General features: G+C 38.3%; 1 protein-coding gene across 2 annotated transcripts in view; it reads left to right on the top strand.

The window, feature by feature from the left end:
- The window catches only part of LOC122797136 (serum paraoxonase/arylesterase 2-like), a 695,627-nt gene that overhangs the window by 619,413 nt on the left and 54,624 nt on the right, over positions 1 to 21,590 (top strand). For both annotated transcript variants that reach the window (XM_044065936.1, XR_006364032.1), the window contains exon 7: positions 7,970 to 8,051. In XM_044065936.1, the coding sequence (XP_043921871.1) occupies positions 7,970 to 8,051 (82 nt within the window). The remainder of the gene's footprint in view (positions 1 to 7,969; positions 8,052 to 21,590) is intronic.

Here is a 21,590-nt window from a genome sequence, read left to right on the forward strand (position 1 = left end):
ATTTTGGTAGGATAAAAATAAATTGAACACACAATTCCAGCATAAAATTTTTACTGAATGTGGAATGTGGTACATGTTAGTCAGGGAAAAATGGAAGGTGATTCAAGCACAAAACTATTTATAGGTGTATGTGGTCACTGTAATGTCTACATCTAGCTTTTTGTTATTAAAAGGCTTGATACATTATAATAAGCAATCTGGTTGGATACTTCTAATTTCCAGCTTTTTATCCTGTTTATGTCTGTATGTTTAGAATAAGTAGCTGGTTTGTATTCCATGCTTGACTTGGGTGGATGCTAGCGAATGTCATAAAGACTGTAACAATTGCATGTCGGGCAGTTAGCATAGAGGGTTAAGGCTGTAAGCTGCTGCTTGTAGCCAAGGGCAAAAGGTTTGATTACTTCCACCACAGTTTGCCTGCTATGTGACTCAGAGCAAGTCATTTAACCAGACAGTGCTCCCAAGTTGCCCCTGAAAATGGATACTTGTATCCAGTGGGCTTACTGGGTTGACAAAAGTATTAAAAATAATTCCAGTTCCATACCCATCAGAATAAGCAGACATATTAACTCGAGTCTGCCCCTAACTGTTTCCTCCCTTTTGCTATCTGTTAATGCTGTCTGCCTCATTCCATTTTGCCGCCTTCTCCCTGTATACTTGATTTTCATTCCTCTTTGGTTATGCTGATACGATGTAGAGGATTATGATTGCATCTCTAATATATATATATATGTGTGTGTGTGTGTGTGTGTGTGTGTATATATATATATATATATATATATGTGTGTGTATGTGTGTGTGTATATATATATATATATATATATATGTGTGTGTGTGTATATATATTGGTTAAGGTTACAGAAACCCAGCTGTAATATTTTTCAGCTTTGAAAGCTGTAACACACTTTAAGACAAGAACTTCAAGCAAAGTGCATTTGTCATCAACCAGCAAGCAGCTTTAAAATCTGTTAAGATAACTCAAATCTAAGTTTTTTTGATAGTACAAAATATTTTGCAACTTTCAAAGCAGTAAAGTTTCTTCAATGCAGTTTTGCAGTGGATGTTCTGTTGCAGCATGAGGTTTAATAATGACACTTAAGACTGCATATCAAGGCTGTTATGCACTTTTCTGATGTCATAAAGGTTTATAACAAGGTTACCCTTTAGCCAGTTTCTGAGCCTAATCATAGAGCTACATGCATTTGATGACATGACTTTTTACACATCCTCCTGATACTGATTTTGTTTGGGGTGCTTGGTAGTTCTATGTGCAGTGTATTGGTGAACTGCTCCGCTTTTAGTTTACGTTTTCAATGTGTATGTCCCTGTATTTTGCATTTGTTTAGTGTCACTGTTGTAACCTTACACTAACTGCTGTTGCTGCAGCTGTTGTATGCTGTAGAGTGCATCTAAGAAGTCTGCAGCTGCTTGAGCTATTGCAAAAATGTGTGATGCAAAATACTGATCCATAAGCACTGTATAAGGGCAAAAACATTTCCTGACTTGGCCATACAGTAGGTTATAATAAGTCTGGGATGTGTGAACAGCCTCTTCTGCAAGGTTTGAGGTTCCTGCTACAGAGCAGAGTGTTGCACAGCTGTCTTCCTAATAGCACCTCCTCACAGCTGTACTTTTCTGCATTTTCTTGCTGCCTTTAGCTAATTCCGCCTAAAATGCTGATTTGTTTAGAGTTTCTGTGAATTAAAAAGCTTGTTTCAGCTACATGTTGTACTTATTTTACTGCGTGCAATTTATCAAAGTTGTTTTTTTGTTTAAATTGCCTGTTTAACTGTTGTAGGCTACACACTCATGTGATAGCCATTTATGTGCATTTAAAGTGTTTTTTTTATTGTATCTGCTTTATTTTCTGAAAAAAAAATTGTTTTCCCACCTTTCTAAGCTAGTATAGTCCAGTTTTCAGGTTAGTGCTGAATTCAGGGCTGTGTTACAAGTTTCTGTGTTTGCCCATACCTTACTTCGATAGAAGGAAGTTTCTCTGCTCACCTGTGAGAGAGGGGAGCTTTGAGCAGCCTGTCTGTCCCTGGAGGAGTGGTTTCTGCCCAGAAATTAGTAGTTTATTGGCCATTTTGGGCTAATTTCTATCTCTTTCATTTCCAAGTTGGCTCAAAAGACAAATCCACCACCATAAATAGCACAAGTAACAAAAAAACGAGGGTAATGCTGCTCAATGCCAGAAGTCTAAACCTCAAAATGCACGCACTCTAGGCACTCCTCAGTATGGAGAAAATCGATATATGTGCAGTAACAGAAACTTGGTTTAAGGCTCCAGAGAGCACCCCAGCACTACCAGGCTACAACTCATACCATACATTTCGGCCACAAAACCTGGACCGAAATAGAAAAGGCGCGGGCATATCCATATTCATCAAGGATACCCACACCTCCAGGTTAGTGGCACAGCACGATGCTTCAGAGATCATCAACATGCAACTAACATGGGCAAAACTGCAATTCAAATTGTAGCTTGCTACAGATCACCCACCATGTCCCAGGACCCCCATTCCGCATTTCTGGAAACACTGGAAAACATAAAGGTCCTACCAAACACCCTGATATTGGGTAATTTCAGTTACCCAAACATTAACTTGGAGAACTACTCAAGTACTAACTCCCTTGCCCAACATTTCCTAGAATTTATAAAATCAAACACCTTGGATCAACTGGTCATCACCCCCACCAGAGGTGACAACATATTGGACCTGGTAATCACCAACATGGGCGACCGGTGTTACACACCGGAGGTCACCCCCTCGCTAGTTACATCTGACCATGAACTAATCACTTTGGATATCCACATTCCACCCCCACCCCTGGTCAAAGAAACCACCGTGAAAAACTTTTCAAAAGCAAACTTCGTGTTACTTAAGACCGAGGCGGAAAGTTTCAAAGCCCCCATGCTAAAGGATAACGCTGCCCAAGCTGCAAAATCCTTTACTAACGCACTCTATGGGCACCTACAAGAATGCATAGATTGTGCTATCCCAAGCAAAACCAAGACTCACTCCTCCAAGAAAAGGAAACCAGTCTGGTGAACTCCTGCCATAAACAAGCTATACAATAGGAGGAGGAAACTAGTACAGAAAAGAGTAAAATCCCAAGAAGGGAAGACATCCCTGATCAGTATCAGCAGGAAACTACGTTCCCTCATAAAATCATCCAAGGCTAGCTTCGAAAGAAAAATTGCCAAGGACTCCAAAGATAACCACAAGGTATTCTTTAGCTATGTCAAGGATCTAAGTGGCAGTGCTCAGATCTGCTTGGAGTTAGTGCAGAATGGCACAAATTACACTGAACCGACAGATATCACCAACATCCTGGCAGACAGGTTCAGTGCAAACTTCACCCCATCTCACCCCCAAAAGGGCCCATAACCATACCAGAAGAATGTAGTGCCCCTGAAATCACAGACACTCAGGTTAAACCAGCCCTCTCCAAAGCCAAAAACACAGCATCAATGGGACCGGATGGTGTCCCAGGCTGCGTCCTACACGAGCTCAAAGATGAACTAACCCCTCACCTAAACACACTGTTCAAACTCCGCCTCTCCACAGGTTACGTGCCCATAGAGTGGTGCACAGCAACGGCTCTTCCGCTCCACAAAGGTGGAGCCACAACAGACTCTGGGAACTATCGCCCTATAAGCCTGACTAGCTTGGTCTGCAAGGCTATGGAGCACATCATCATGGATCTTATTAACAGAGAAACACTGGACCCTACCCAGTTTGGCTTTGTTAAGGGCAGATCATGCCTCCTAAACATGGTGGACTTCTTTGAGACAGTTACCAAGGCTATAGATGAGGGAAAGATGGTCCACATAGCCTACCTAGACCTCACAAACATCTTCGACACCATTCCCCATTCTAGTATTATAGACAAGCTCACCAGCCTGAACATAAACCCCTACGTCCACAAGATGAGTTGCCATCTGGCTCACGGACAGAACCCACATGGTAAGAGTTGCAGGAGCTAGGCCTGACTCTAAACCAGTTACAAGTGGCATTCCCCAGGGCTCATTCCTAGGACCCCTCCTGTTCGGCATATACTTCACAGAGGTACAGGCAAGCACAGGAGGTCTGTGGCTGACCAAGTTCACAGATGACTGCAAACTAGGCGCTATAACTGACACTCCGGCTGACACAGGCATCCTCCAAAAGGGTCTCACTGAGACAGATACCTGGTATCAAAAGAAATGGCCTCAAGCTAAATGCCAAAAAGTGCATAGTCATCACCTTTGGAAAAAACAAAGTACCACAAACTACCCCATAGGTGGTAGCCCCCTAAATACAGAAGACGTAATAAGTGATCAGGGAACCCAAGTAGATAGTAATCTCTCCTTTTAATATCACATTGCCAAAGTGGTTAGAAAACCCTTATATGTGGCCCACCTAATCACAAAAGGGTTTGCATCCAGATCAAAAGAGGTAATTGTGCCCTTCTACACATCACTCATCAGACCCATCATAGAGTACAACGCCCCATTTGGGATGTACCTTACAAGACACCTGCAACAGCTGGAAAGACCACAGAAGTACCTCACCAAGAGGATCACTGGCTCAAACAGATGCCCTATGCAGATCAACTGAAGAAACTCCAGCTGTACTCGGTTGCATATTGCCTACTCGGAGGTGATCTATGCCTAACATACAAGGCCATGTCCAACCCAGAATTGATGGACATGCTCCACCTAAAGAAAACCATATGCCCTCGAGCCACATGCTCTAGGGATCTAAACCTCACCACAACAATAAATAGGACGTGCTGGAGGGATAGATTCCTGTCCCAGAGACTTCCCATGCTCTGGAACAAGATTCCAGTCTACATTAGGCAGAGCTCCGCGGTAACACTCTTCAAGAGAAACCTTGATGAGTGGATGGGAAATAGAAAGTTTACCCCAGGATCACTTCAATGGCTGTGCTGGACAGAGGCACAGGGGATGGCGAAAGCCAACACAGTTCCGGCTAGGCTTATAAATGCCTTCGGGCAGATAGCCTCTAGTACCTACCTATAACCCCCATGAAGCTCTGAAAGTTTGCACTCTAATTTCCAGTGGTTGCATATTGAGTTTGTTGACAAAATCAAGTTATGTGCACACATTTCAAACAAATGCTCATATGTCTGGAACCTAGAATGTTATTGTGAAAATGTAAATGGTTCGCCACTAACTAATTTTATGGTGGCAGTATTCATTAGCTTATAAGCTTAAACTGGATTTTATAAGTCCCAGTAAATATGTTAATTTTGTAAACTTTCAGTATTGTAGTAACTAATGAGGCTACACACATACTGTCAGAAGCATTTTATTCACTCAAATGAGTGCTTTCATATGAGGCTAAGAAGTTCTGTCTGTCACTTGGTTATTAAGATATTTAGAATAATATGATAAATATGACAATATACATAAACAGTATATGAACAAAAATGAGTATCTCTCTAGCTGCCTTCAACAGAGGTGAAGTATCTATGTAGTTGTATTGCCCTTCATGTAAGCTTTAAGATGAAATCTTTTAATAATTTGTGTGTAGCATGGCTTTGGAATTAAATATGATTAGGCGATACTAAATATCTAACTGTATCAGTAGGGTGTACGTAGAGAAATGCCGCCATGTATCACTAGGATGCCATTTTTGTTTTATGTTGTGTGTTGACTCATGCCACAGTGAGAGCTCTTCTGTGCAGCCATTGCATTCTTTGTAAAACCTGTACTAGCTGGTGACGCCTGTTAAATTTGCACTTACTTGCTATGTGTTTGTAACACATGGTCGACCTCTATATTCCATATTCCCATGATCTATCTGTTCTCTGTTTTATTTATGTATTTATCTTGTTACGTATTTAACTCAGCTCGAAATCCAGGAACTTGCAGGTAGTAGCTCGAGTGGCTGTTCCCCTGTCCATCCACTTGTCTGAACAGCTGCTGGAATTTCAGAGTAACTGCTGCAGTGGTTGCATGCAGTAAAACTCCCGTCACAGAACTGGTAAGCAGGGAAGGGAAACATGGGGGGATTTTATATTTAGGCACCTGCTGGGAGTTGGTGCTAAGTTAGGGCTGGGAGTGGGATTTTAGGTTTAGAAAGTGCTCATGAGTTGTTTTTAGGGTTAGGGTGAAGGTTTTGGGAGGGATAATTAGCTTACTGATAGTGCACAGGAATCTGTGTGGGTAGGAGTTAGGGCACTTGCTGACATGGAGTGACACAGGAATCAGTGTGGTAGGAGTTAGGGCACTTGCTAACATGAAGGAGTGACACAGGAATCAGTGTGGTAGGAGTTAGGGCACTAGCTAACACGAGCGAGTGACACAGGAATCAGTGTGGTAGGAGTTAGGGCACTAGCTAACACGAGCGAGTGACACAGGAATCAGTGTGGTAGGAGTTAGGGCACTTGCTAACATGAAGGAGTGACACAGGAATCAGTGTGGTAGGAGTTAGGGCACTTGCTAACATGAGCGAGTAACAGCAGGGAAGTGTGTTGTAAGCTAATGGTACACTAGCACTTGTATCAGACCCAAGTGCTGGTGAAATCTGAACCATTTTTAAGAGTATGTCTGGGACTATATATTCAACAGTGTTATAACAGAAAAGCAAGAAAGTACAAATGGAGACTAAAAGTTGCAATTCAATAACAAGCAAACCGGAAAGGAAAACATATCCAGCACCATATTCCAGTTTAGTGTAATGGCACATAAAATAATATGGTAACTGTACCAGTACGGTTGAGTTTAGTACTAATACTTGAATAGTCATGACTGTAGATAAGACAGCATTTGCAAACTGTATTCTGTTTACAGACTGGATACTGTAGTTCAAAGATAAAGCCTGTTTAGAGTACTTTAGAATTCTTTGACAGCAACAGGTTGGAAGGAAGGTTAGAAAATAAAGTGACAAATTAAGTGCATGAGAGGGAGAGATGAGGTAATGAATAGAGTTGATGAGGTAGGAGTGTAAGATTGGGTGAGGGATGACCAAGGGAGAGAGTTGAGTAGTGTTGCTGGATGTTCACACAGAGCTGTAGCAAACTGGGTGTTTTACTGAATCATGTAAAAAAAAAGACCTCGTTGTGCCTATATACCAGCTTGCTGAACTAAAACAAATTTTAAATATAATCAGAATTAGAGAAATATGGTACTCAGGTTCAGAATTCTACTTTTACATTCTGTTTTTCTCTCCCTTATAGAAGCAGAACATATACATTTTTAGTTTTTTTTCAATTAATGATCTGAGAGGGTCTTTTTAAGCTTAGCTATGCTTCCCAAAGGTAGGAATCAAATTTTGTACCTTGTGTTTGTAAAGTGAACACGTTAACTATTATGCCAACCCCCAAATTCCGTTTTCTTGCTGAAGATGGTCGAGAAACAAAGCATTCACACTGCTGTCTGCTTTACCTCCCCATCCCTGCAAACAAATACTGGAACATATGTATAACAGCAATGCAGGGTTCTGCACCACAGAAGAGCAAGAGATTTCTATTATTCAGTGCATGGCGCACTGATTGTTTTGCAAGAATGAAATCTGAAGACACAGCAGAGTTGGACTTGTCCATTGATAACTGGACAATTTAAGGAAGGCTGACTGGGTTACCTGCATGCCAACCACCTGAGCTATAGAAACTAGTGGATATGGCATCTGTTTTTGATCACTGCTTGCACAAGTACGCTGTATACCAAAAGCTTGCATTACCTGTAGTGTGGTAAATCTCTTCAGAGGCTCTCATCGCTGCTGCCACTCGTTCATGGGTTCATTTACTGGTAGAGACCCAGTAACTTAGACTGACCACTGAGAATCAAAGTTTGCAATTTGTTTGATAGACCATGCAATTAAATATGTTTTTTGTTACTTTTTATATATACTAATGATGAAATTGTCTTGTGTTAATATACATTCATGTACTTTTGTCATCTGATAATGGTTCTGTCTGTTTTACATTAATTTTCTTTTTTCCGTCTCCCTTTTAGGTACATTTATTTTGTTGATATTGCTGATCGTGCTCTACACGTTATGGAGAAACATGACAATAACAGTTTAACTCCAGTGAAGGTAAGTAGGTGAACTGAGTGACACCTGTGAACCACCTCTTAATATTTGTTTCAGACTCTGCTTCCGTTTTTAGCACTGTTAACTCCTGAAGAGGCTGTGCCACAGTGCAAAAGCTGGAAAATAACCAGTTGAGCCATGTCCAGATGTGGCTCAAGCCTGTTTATGTCCTCCGCTGTTAGTTTAAGTACCTCATTGCATGGAATGCATTGTTTACCACCAGAGTATTAACTTGACAGATGAACAACTCACAGTAAGATGATAGTGTGTGTCTGTGTGTCTCTGTGTGTGTGTGTGTGTGTGCATGCGCGCACACCCGCACGTGTGTATAGCGCTACATTAAAACTCAACCAGGACTTTTTGTTGTTCCATAAGTTAATTACTAGGCCAACAACCCCAGGGGACTTTTTAAGCCTAGCCATGCTTTCCCAAAGGTGAGAATCAAACCTTCTGCCTGTGAAGTAACTATTAAGCCAGGCTTCCCTCGTCTTGTCTGACTTGAAATTCTAACCTGAGAGGTCTGTTATTACACCCAGTCATAGATATACTCTGCTCTGCATTTTGCCTTTAGGTTTTGTACTCTGCTCTGCAATTTTGCCTTTGGGTTTAACGGACTCTGCAGTGCAGTGTCTGCCCTAAGTGTTGCTGATTGTGATAAAGCAAATCGGGCTGTCTGTTGATGTTTGTTTCTGGTAGTTTGTCTGTTTTCTTGGAGTAACAGTGTTCAGACTCACTGGACTTTGGCCTCATGGGGTTGGAGATTAGCAGTATGGTTAAGCTGTTTCCCTCACAGATAAGAGGTAGAAGGTTTAATTCTTACCAAGGGAAACTGTCAAGGTTTAAAACGGTCCACAACGGCAGTTAGCCTAGTACTCCCCTACGAACCATGTATCGTTACTGGTTAGGTCTCTGCTTGATGGCCTCTGGAAGAGAAGAAATGCTCTTTTGATTCTGCTGCTCTGTTGACCTTGAAGTAATGCTGCTTCTTCGGATTCATTTGACATGTACTTCAGTACTATTGTCCTGCCTGGACTTGCACTGTTCTGCCTCAGCATACTTTTGTATCGCCTTTCTGTGCCTGTTTGATGATATGGTTAGGTTAAGGCTAATGCCTCTTTGCTTCTGCAACTGTGAAGGCCCAATGCACCTGGAAATGTTCTGTAACAGCACTCTTCATTCAGATGGTTACAATAAATTGCACTACACTTCCTTTCTGAATTTGCATAGTCATTGTTTGGTTTATCCAGAGTTTGAACTATGTTATTCATCCCTGGTTTGGCACCTATGTCTCTAATGGACACAGGCAACCTGTAAATAGTTCATCTCCCAGGCCCCTGCTTGTAAATGTTTCATCTCCCAGACTCCTTACATTCATCAAGGGTATCAAAACTTGTCAGAGATTTGGGATACATGGCTAGGCTTAAAAAGGCCCTTGTGGTCGTTAGCCTAGTAAACACCTATGAACCTATGTTAGTCATTGGTGGTTGGTGCACCTTTCTTTTTGCCATCATGGCTGTTTGCATTGATCTCCTGCTAGTGGCTGAGGCACCTGCAGTTTTATTACACTGAGGAAGAGACATTTTTTTTTTCATTGTGAATATATTGTACCAAGCTGACAGATGCACACAGTACTCCTGTCGGAAATGTTAATTTTATTGATTGCAGACAGCTTATCAGATACTATAGCTCTTCCTGGCTAATCATTACATGTCAAGACCAAATACTGGTGCTGCAGTATTCCTTGGGTTGGAACTAGCCCACTCTGATTTGGATTTTCTCCATCTTGCCAACTCTTCTAGGGAACCTACTCATTGTTAGGGTCCAAAGTTGTTATTTTTCTAATCTGAAATTGTCCATCCCTGTGTTGCTAGGTTACAACTGTCCAGCTGAAAAATGCTCTAAAGCTGTATTTCTGGGACTGATGTTTTAAGCCAGGTGCTGGCATGAGTCAAGGCATAATTTACTATCTAGTGGAATCTCCTTCTGGTACTTTGCCTTTTGTGACTTCCCTTTTGACACCTTTTGCTCATATAAGAGACATTCTATTCAAAGGCACATAGGCAAGGTGCCAGAGACAGTCTGGTATGGGGGACTTTGACTTCTGTGCTGGCTGTCCTCTTAGTGTCTAGGCGCTACTCTAAGGTGAAATATAATGCAGTGAAATTACTGTACTGTGTGACATGCTCAGGGTACTGGTTAGTAACAGCAGAAAGTGGAGACCTGGCACCTTTTATATTCAAATGGCAGTTAAGATCCACAATGAGCCCAGCATCATCCTGGACTTGCTGTGCAATGTTGACCTGGCTTTTACTATCTAAATAGGGAGGGATGAAAATCTTCACTTGTTTGATGGCTGCTGCACCCCTCCCCAAAGGTTTTTCATCATTCAGCACCCTGGGTTGGGCAAGATTGGACGTCAAATAGTAATTTGTCTCCTTTGATACTGAATCTCTAGAACTAGGCTGACAGCTTCTTTGAGTTTGAGACTAGGAGCAAGCTGTGGGTTTTTCCTCCGCAAACTTCCACTCAGCAGTATTCCTTTCACTACATACACTTCAGGAAATTTTCTTATTGTCTCACTGCTGGGACCCCCAAATTGGTCAGCTTGGGGTGTTTTTAAACTCTGGATCAGTGTAAGTTCTTGGCTGTAGGTTAAATCACCTATGTTCGAAGGCGTTTGGTTTCACTCAGGTTGTTATCCATATCAGCCATTGTCTGGAACATGCTATTGATTTAATGTTGAACCTTGGCATGTCCACCTCTGACTTACCACTGAAACCACTCACATGATGAGATGCCCACTCTGTTTGGTTCACAATCAGTCTGTCTCATTTACAGACCCTTGACCTCTGAAATGGTAAAACTTGGGAACTTGAATGTTACAACTCTTGATCAGTTCACACCTGCATTCCACTTGTTCCTTTTGCTACCAAGTACAAATACTCCATGTGAGTTTCTCTTGGCCTACAAATACTACCATGAGGTCCACATTTGACTTATTTTTCCCCATCTTCTTCTATGCCCTGTCTATCTGATTCTTCATGAGCCCTGATAAGACTGAGCTCCAGGGGCTTAGCTGACCTTAATTAGGTAAAGTGTATGTTAAAACATCCATGTGCAACTTTTGTTACCTACCATTTGTTTCCATTGCCTGGGGAAAAATACTGTCTGCTTAAATGTGGCTGTCTAAGACTGAACTGAGACTAAATCTGAATGTTTCAAAGCTTGCTTACATAGTTCAGGTAGCAAGTTTCTTTATATACATCTGTGGATTTCGGATAAGTGTGAAACAACCAGTATACAACTGGAGCATCTACCTAGGTTTATGCCAGGTAGGTAGGTGTGTTGACCAGTGCCAGATTAGTCTTCAGGAAAAAATGTAGTGGTATAGTGAATTTCCAATGCTGTTTCATGCAGGTTTAAGCTATGTAGTAAGTCTGTGGTATATTATTGTGTGACAGCCTGCAGAAATTGCTTTGATGTCAATCTTGGTATTGGTGAACACTTTCTGATTTGTCAAGCTGAGCTGTCTCCAAAAAAAAGGTAGTGTTTCTATCTGAAGAAATCTTTATTGTATGAAATCATCAGGGCATCCTCTTTTGGTCGGTTGGCAGGTTATGTACTTCAGTCTGTCCACTTGTAAAGCAATTTCTTCTAATGAATGTGAGCTGGTCACTCAGTTCTTTGCATCTAAGCTGGTATCACTTGGGGCACTGTGTGTTCATTTGCACATTTGATGCATGTTAATAGGTTGTCCAGTATTTCTTCAATCCCTGGATCATTTCTGAGTACAGCTTTGATAACTGATTTGCATTAGAATAGTCAGTAGCTTGTAGTGTATGGGAACTGGCTAAAGATCAAAATGCTCTTTACTTCAGATAGCAGACCCCATAGTACAGTTAGTAGTGAGCATATCAGTTAATGATGTGTTAACCACTATGGCAATTTATTGCCATCAGTAATTCTCTATAAACTGACAATGCCAAATCCCACCAAACATCCTTCAAAATGTTTTTTTTTTTTTTACTTAAAATAAGATGCTGCATTTTATTAAAGCATATTCTTGATTTGAATATATTGGCTGTTTTCTGGATTTTGCATAGTTTCCCAAAGACATTCAGAAAGTTATCATTTATAAATTAACTTACTAGGATATCAGTCTGCAGACTTTTACAAGCCTAGAGATAAGAATCAACCCCCCCCCTGTAGCTTTTATCTATAAGGTAAAGGCCTTACCCATTATTCCCAATACTTCCCAAAACTCTCTTGCTGAAATTGAGCACAAGCCTCTTTTATAAATAAAGTAAACCCACCACTCGTTTATATACTGCTGTGGCTCAGATTCAAACCAAGATTTCTGCAGCCACAAAGGAGAGTAATAACCACTATGCGACACAGCAAGCTACCTGGAGAGGAGCTGTAAATACTATACAATCACTCTACAGACATGCCAATAACCAGACAGTAACCAAAGACATCTGTTTAGTTACCAAAATGTAGTTGACTAAGAAGATAGTCGACAGCTATGCAAGATAGCCCAGTAATTGAGGTAATGTAATATGTTCTTTCCCTGATATTGTGTGATCTTAGAGTTAGTATATATAATTAGTGGGGGTGCAGGAAGGCTTGCCCCTCCAAAATCTATTGATGTTTGTTTATTTTTTATTTCCTTTTGCATTCTCCAATGGTATGGTTCAGCACATGAGTAGTAGAGTGTTGATATTTGGAATATCAATAATTTCTTTTAGCATTGTGAATGCCGATGTTTGGGTCATTCTGTCATTATCAGTAGACCTGTATATACATATACATATGCACATTATATACGCACACATACAGAGAAATAAAATCATTCTTTGTTTTTCTGCTCTGAAAAGTGACATATGTATTAGTAGGGCTATTGGCTGTTTGCAACTTTTATTGTATATATGGACAAGAATAACAAGGAAAAGGCCTCTGTCTTTAAAACAATACTGCCAGTTTGTACAGAAGATTCTGACCCAAAGCCCACATGACTTGTGTGTCATGAACCTTGGGGTTGGATATGGAAGAATATGTTGTACGCAAAAATTGTACTTCCTACACTCTTCTAGACTAAAGGTTTACTGAAAGGAGAACCAGTGAAGACAAAGGAGAAAACAGGAAAAAATAAGAAAAGAAAAGTGACAGAGAGGAAATAGAGCAGCCCATATTAGGAAAAAAAAAAGAAAAGAAAACTATCTTCTGCCAAATTACTAAGATGGTCATCCCATTTCTACTTTGCCCCAGCCAAGCACTCCACCTTCTGTGACAGGAAATGTCTCTTTCAACAGACTCCATTTCAAGTAGGAGAGCGAGTAGCTTCTTCTCTTTAAATATCTTTTCTCTAGTAATCTCACCTAAACTTAAACTAGGAAAGGATAATAAGTTAGCTTCCTTATGTAGACCTATTTCATTATTAAATATAGACTATACAATATTTTATTTGCTACAAGATTAAGAGAAATAGTAGAATTAATTAATGAAGATCAAACAGGATTTATAGTTAGTAGATTAATGTATGATAAAATAAAAAGGGTAGTAACTATCTTAATTAGCTTAAATATCAAGAGAGCTTTTGATTCTGTAAACCTGAACTGTTTGTTTAAAACTTTGAAAGTATCTGCATTTCCAGAACAATTTATTGGAATATTAAAAAGCCTGTATAGAGACTCCAAATCATATGTTAAAATCGGATCTTACATTTCTCAAGGATTCATTTTAAACAAAGGCACAAAGAAAGGTTGTCCCTTGTCCCTTCTATGTGCATTAGTTATCGAACACTAGGATAATAGTATAATAAACAATGAAAAAATTGATAGATTCTCAATTAACAAGGGTATACAATCTAAAATACAGCTTTTACAGATGATGTTTCAATTTCCTCATCTATTTCTTTAATTGAATAATTAAAAATTTTCAAGAAGTATCACTGACAAAATTTAATAATTATAAAACTAAAATTTTAATGTTAAACAATTACTAGATAGTAAGTTTAAAGATGAATATAATTGGAAAGGAAAATAACTGAAATATTTAGGAATAAACATCTATCAAGATGTGAGTAAGATGATTAATAATAATTTTGAAAAAATAGTGTTACTACTTATTGAAATTCAATACTTACTATGTTACCCAGGAATTGTATACAACATCTTTAATATTTGACAAAAAACTTTTAAAGAAAACGGAAAAGAATGTTAACTTTATTTTTACGGGGTCCTGATAAGCGGAGAATTGCTTATAGAAATTGTATAAGATTATGGGATTATGGTGGTATTACTTTCCCAGATGTAGAATCTTGTTCTTTTGCTGCAAAGTTAAACTTCATTATACTGTGGATAGACTCGGCTTATAGTAGTCAATGGAAAACCATTCAGGAGTAGATTATATTAAATTCTTATAAGTTTGATAAATTAAAAATATGTAGCAATCCTTTCATGTGGTTAATAGACTTTACCTTAGAAGGAAATTCATTTCAGTCTTTAGACGCTGCATATATGAAATCAGTTCTTAAAATAGTTAAACATATTTTTAAAAGTCCATTAATATCAAAATAGAAATTTTTTCTGCTTTTCCACTGCATACACCTCTAGATTTAGGGAAACACATAACAATGTTAAAATGAATTTAGTAAAATGGAATAAATTAGTATTATAGTCTGATTGCTTTGAAAAAGGAAAAGCTAAGTTGCCAGAATATTTACTGAAAGATTATAAGTTAGATGAATCTGTTAATATTATCAATCAGTAAGAAATTAAATGAATTTGTAGATAATGAGTGAAGAGGAACAGGGCACTATTCCCCCATTATAGGAATATATGAATGCTATCATCAAAGGTAACTTGACCTACAAAGAAAGCTTGTCCAAGTTATATAAGCTAATTATAAATAATTATGATGCAAATTTCTGGAACGTTTTACACAGTACTGGATTGAGTGACTCAATAGATGGTAAGAATGAAACGTAAATCAGTTTGTCAAACTTCAAGTTTATACTGGAAAGTTTTCGTGGAAACCTAAACATAGAGATTTTCTACGTTTAGTAAAATGACTTCTTTAGTTTGTTGTAGATGAGGTAATGATGTCAACACTGATTGGACACACGTTTATGGATTGTGAAAAAATAAATGTATATTGGGAAGAGATAAGTACGTTTTTAACGGTTTATGGTCTGATAATTGTTCTTTAACTAGATCAGTAATACTAATGAATGTACCATTTCCTGTATCTCTAAAAGCCAACCAGCAAAAAATATTTTGGAGCTTTTTTGCAGTTGCTAGAAAAGTTATTACAAAAATTGGAAATCAAACTCACTTCCTACCTTTAAAGAATTTTAAATTTAACAGCAATACTATGTAAAACTGAAAAAAAGTGATCAGAATAAAAGCTATAAATCATACTAAGACTTTGTGGTTAGGATAGCCCAGAAATGTCACTATTCAAATGCCAAGACTCTTAATGTGTTCATTTTATAAGATTATTTTGATGATTCAGTGTATTCCTAACATTGTATAACAGTATGTGATACTGAATTTCTTCCTTTCTGTGTGTATATTCTAAATATGTTAAATCAGTAAAAATGTTCTTAAAAAAATAAATACCTTTCTTCTACACCAGCTTCTGCAGCTTCAGTTCTTTCTTCCAGATCTCTCTGTGGAGCTTATTGCAGGTAGATTGGGATACAATTATGATGGCTTTTATTAAGGTCCAACTTCAGCTGAGTGTGCTGTCAGCCCCCTCTGTCTCCAGAGTGATGCAAGAGTTAGCATAAATTCTGACTTCTGTTCCTACCTTGGGTCCACTTTCATCTCTGTGAGTCTTGTAACTAATGATAATACCTAAGTTGATTCCTATGGTACCTTCAGATAGTCTCCATCTCTGGTATAGGTGGCCTTGGTACTGGTAGTTGCATCGGCATTTATACTATTGATGTCAACCCCCACTAGACCAAACAAGATTGGTACTGAGGGTCTAACCTCTATGGTTTTGAGGCTCTAGTCAGTGTTGACACACATGACATTTGACCCTTAGATGTCAAAGCCTGGTCCAGTTGGCTCAGAAACCAAGGCTGTTGGTGTCAACAGTCAATGATGATACCAGACTTTCAAGATGTTTGCACATTGAATAACAGCTTAATTATAGCTCTACCAGTATGAAAAAAGAAACTTGGAGAAAGACAGTGGACCTAAGTTTCTGGGTAAATATCAGTAACTGGCTAGTAAGTGCACTGCCTGGATGCCAGGAAAAAAGAAATAGAGAGGCTCTGAAGGAAAATCAGCTACAAAAGGTGGTGATGAAACAATGCCTGGGAAAAGTACTGCAGCTGTTCAGCAAAAATCAGTGCAAGGTCCAGACATGATTTCCTGTAACATAGAGTAAAGCATAAGGCAACTGCATACAGACCTGATTAAAATAAACAAAACACTGAGGGAGTATATCAATTCAAACAGTAAAAGGCTGGAGAAATGGAAGAAGCTTTAAACAGGCATTCAGATAAGGTAATAAAGCTGCAAAACTCACAGGTCAAAATGAAAAGGAGGCTGACTAAATATGAGACTGCACAAAAGAGATGTTTAAAAAAATAATAGAATTAGAGGACAAAGCACATAGGGAAAACCTGAGATTTTCTGCTGTACCAGAGAAGCTGGAAGGAACAGACTGTATGAATTTTATGAAAGCACAAATAAGCAACTGGACTGGTATTCCACAGTAGGAATTATTAATTGAAAGGGCACATTGTGTGTATGCTCCCAACCTGGCTATGAGAAAGCAACCTAGATCTTTAAGAGTAAAGATGCAATCTTACCAGCAAAATGAGTTGATGCTGACAACACTGTGGCAGAAGGATAAAGTACTAAAAGTGGGAGACAGCAGAGGTTTTGTGGAGAGTGACTACTCATGGTACACCATGCAGAAGAGGAGTAAATGTTTTCCATTATTCAGGGAATGCTGAGAAGCAGGCATGAGATTCAAACTGCTATGCCCAGCTATCTTCAAAATATTTTTTTCCTGGGTGGATAGTATATGCTAAGGAAGAAATGCAGATGTTTGTCCAACAAAAGGTGAGCTGTGAAATAGAAGGTGATTCTGCTTCTTGTTCTTTTGGTAATAGAGACCACAAAGAGTGCCAATGTAACCTTTCTAGTGTTTCAATGGAAAATGCTTGAGAGAAGGAAAAACACAAGAGTTGACTAGATGAATTGAGAGTATGTTGAAAATGAAGCAGAGAAACAATTTGGGAGATGGAGATGAACAATAATAAAAACAATAAGTTGTAAATTGACAAATTTGGGATTACAAAGCAATAATTATATTTGTGAATCATGACAGAATAAGAAAATCTGGAAATATTGGACTTTTTTGGACTTTCTTAAACTTGTAGGGGACTGTAAAGCATATGCCCTACATTGTCATTAATGTTTGGAAAAATACTCAAGAGAGGGGGAAGAGGAGGAACAATTTAATTGTAAGTAAATCATTTTTCTTAATGGTACTATTTTAATAGTGCACAATTTTATTTGCATGCTAAAAAGTAAAGTTTTCTCAGTTATTTGTAAGTGTAATGGAGATACTGATGTAAATAGCTGCTTCTGTTTATTCTTTTTGTTTCTGTCTCCCTTTTCTCTTTCTCCTTGTTTAGTTTTAAGAAATGTAAACACTGCAATGTAAAAAAAAGAAAAATCTGGCTAAAAGAGCATAAAAAGAAAGTATAGTGTATGTTTTCTCATTCGTGCATAGAGGAATGACTGGGTTAAGTTCCATATCTTAATCTAGTAACAAGTTGTAAGAGAAAGCAAGAAAATGAAAAAGAATATTGAATATTATAAGGCTTTTGTAGTAAACAAATGTATGCTTTGCAGTTTTGTGTCTGGTTCTCATGTGTCTAGGAGACAATCTGATAAAGGGAAATGGCTTGGAGAAAATGTGTTCTGAAAGCATTCAAGTGTTTTCCCAGATGAGAGAGCTGTAAAGATAAGACAAAGACAGATAACACTTAGTAGAATCACAGGCTGTACCATGAGTCTTAGCATAGATAATCTTTCTTTTAAGTTATCTCATGTCTTTGTATAGCTGTCAGTTTTGCAACATTTGTTCCTATCAGTATTTGAAGATGTACATAGTTGTGTGTGTTGTTATTAAGTTAATAGGTTTCAGGTGGTATTGGGTTTGTTTGTGGGCTTTCAATAAGCCAAAAAGTTTTGCAATATGTGACATAGGCTCAAAAGGAGAAGACAAGAAACAACTGTATAAAAGATTAACCTGCCAAACAATATATGCATATAACCAAACGCTGGAACTAGACATTTAACAAAAAGTTGTTGTACATAAAAGGTGGGAATAATAACTTTTTTAAAGAAAATTATGATTTCTGTAATGTCTTTAAATGTCAATGATCTCACAGATACATACAAAAAAGTAGTGAACTATATTAAAAATGTAGAGTACAAATAGCTATGCTGCAGGAGACACACTTGGAAAGAACTGAACATGTGAATTTGATAAGGAAAGGTATTCAGGAAGGTTATTTAGCAAAATACCTGGGGCAAAGGAAAAAAAGTAGTACTTATATTAATTGTAAGGTGAGCTCCAGTAGGGATAGAAGAGGATAAAAATGTAATAAGGATGAATTTGTAGTACTAAGGGGCTACTGGCAAGGGAGGAGGATTATACTGGCATGTATTTATATTCCACCAAAAACTACTATAATGGAGCTTTAGAAAATTCTGGGAGAAATATTCATCTTCAGCAAGGAATATTACTTATATTTGGGGACCGGAATTTGATCTGTAACAGTGAAGATGTGTCTGGGGGGGGGGGGGCCTAGAAGGGAAAATATAACAAAGGAGGGTAGATTTTTGAAGAAATCTATTTCAAATCCTGCACCAATATTAACTAAAATAAAAACACAAGGTAATGAAGTAAAATTTAAACACTATCGCTTCCCCACCTATATGTTGAATAGAGACAAATTGAAGGAATGGGTATTGGAAATTATTCAGGAGCAATTAGAGAAGATAGGAATTTCTTCTTAAGATATAGCTAGGGAGTGGGATAAAAATGAAGTGGAGTTTAAAAATAGGGTGGAAAAAGAAATGCAGATATGGTTAAAAAGCAACAAGAATTATTTAGAGGGACTGACAAATGTTAAAGTATTGCAAAACGGGGAATCCCACAGAACAAGACAAGGAGCAACTGCAGAATGCTTAACAGAAATAAGGGATTACCTTAATAATATGCTTGAGTTAGAAAGATTGCTGTTAAGCAACTGTTTTTTGATAAATAACCCTAGAGCACAAAAACTTTTAGCACAGCAAGTCAAGCAACAGCAAGTAGAAAGGGCTGTCGCCAAGCTTAGGGAACCTGTAACAAGGATGATAACAAGAGATCCTGTAGAAATATTAGAAATATTTTGGAAATTTTATGAAAAGTCTCTATAAAGCAGTAAAATATGGAAATCAATAAAAGGTGCAAATGGAAATGTTTATGGAAGAATTAAATATGCCAAGGTTATAGGGAGATGAGGCTGAATTACTAACAGCATAGCAGAAGATAAAAATGTTGATGTATGAGCAATCTGTAGGAAAGTCCCTCAGAGTAGATGGTATTCCTGCAGAAATTTGGAAGGTAGGAGGGAAAAACCTGGTAAATATTTGAAAAGTTTTGTTTAACAGTATTTTAAGAGGAGGCGGAGAAGTGCCAACATCCTGGAAGAAAGCGGTGGTGGCTGTAATACCTAAAGCGGGTAAAGACCCCTCAGCTCCAGCTTCATACAGGACCATTCCGATACTAAGCCGTGATTATAAAGTGTTTGGCTATAATGGTAAAAAGAATGGCAAAAGTGATGCCAAAATTGATAGATCTAGATCAATGTGATTTTTTGGAAGGCAGGCAAACATGTGACAACATAAACAGAACATTGATGATCCAGAGGGAAGCAGAATAAAAAAAAAATACCACTGTTGTTGGTAGGTCTTTGTGCTGAGAAAGCATTTGACAGAGTAAGCCAGGAGTTTATAAGCAGGGCAATAGAAGCATTTGCATTCCCCTCATAAAATTATAAGTTGATTAGGAGGATATATGAGAGATCAGAGGCAAAAATAAAGTGATAACTTCTGCTTGAGCAGAGGAACCAGGCAGGGGTGTCCTCGTTCCCCTTTGTTATTTGCGTTATATTTAGGACCAGTGGCAATGAAAATATGGGACTCAGAAATTCAAGGATATAATCGATGTGGTAGTCAAGCGAGGTTGTCTCTATTTGCAGATGATATTATTTTATATGTGATAAAACCAGGTAGGGACATTACATTGTTGTGGAACATTCTGAGACAATTTCATATCTTTCCGGGATACAAAATTCATGAAGCGAAAACAAGCAATAGCGGTAAATTATGTACTCACACACAAACTGGTTCAGCAATATCCATAATTATGGGAACATGATAAAATGAAGTATTTAGGAGTATGAATGAATTAAAATGATTCAGGTTTTGCAGTGAAGGATATGCGGAACGAGACTAAACAAAAGATATTACAAAAACTGAGAAAACTGAAGCTCTGTTATATGGGTATTGCTATTAAGATAAAAGCAGTAAAAATGTTTTTCGTCCCTTTAATCTTATACACTTGTCAGGCAAATTTTTATCAACCAGAGGAGAAGTTGTGGATAGCAATTAATAAAGAGCTGAAGGATTTTATCTGGGAGGGGAAGACGGCAAGAGTGAAGTGGGATAAGTTGGTTCTTCCAATACAGCAAGGCAGAGTGGGATTACCCAATTTGCGGGGTATTTCAGAGCAACACAGTTAAGCTACCTGTACATTGCACAAGCAGAACAAGTTGGTTTAGGAATACCTGATTTGAAGGGTAGTAAAGAGCTACTCAGTTAAGACTGCTATATATGACACAAGCAGAAAGGTATAATTCAAACTGTAAAGGGATGATGATGAAACAGGGGGAGACATACATATATCCCTCCCATTGTTTCTTTGTGAATTGCTTATTCAGTCTAACTTCCCAATCCTTTCTGACCTCCTCTACTTTATTTCTATAGTTATCATGCAATATTTTATATTCCCTACTAAATATCTTTTTTTAACAGCAGCTTCCATTCTAGATTCTACTAAAACCTCTACCAGTGCTGGTCTTTCACTTAGCATCCCCCTATTCATTTCTCTTTGCTTATACTCTGATATAAATCCTTGACAGTGAAGGCAGTCTGTAGCCTGCAGTCCAAATGTATTCCTGGCCTCTTTCCATTCTTTTACTTTTCACTCTCTAATTATTTTCTCCAAATACTTTGGTTCCTTTGCCAGTTTTCTCTAAATTCCAGACCCCTCTTGCCTATACCCATATACTGTACCCCTAATTGGAGTCAACCCTTTTGGCAGAATCTCCTCTTTCCATTCTTGTGTTGGCTTATTTCTTAGAATACTTCCTGCTATGTTATGAATATATTATTTTGTATGGTTATTATTCCCTTTAGGATCTGCATCCAGAATCCTACTCTCTCGTTTCTTTTGCTT

The sequence above is a fragment of the Protopterus annectens genome, chromosome 3.part0 (genome assembly GCF_019279795.1).
Source record: "Protopterus annectens isolate FY-2018-M chromosome 3.part0, PAN1.0, whole genome shotgun sequence".
NCBI classification, from domain to species: Eukaryota; Metazoa; Chordata; order Ceratodontiformes; family Protopteridae; genus Protopterus; species Protopterus annectens.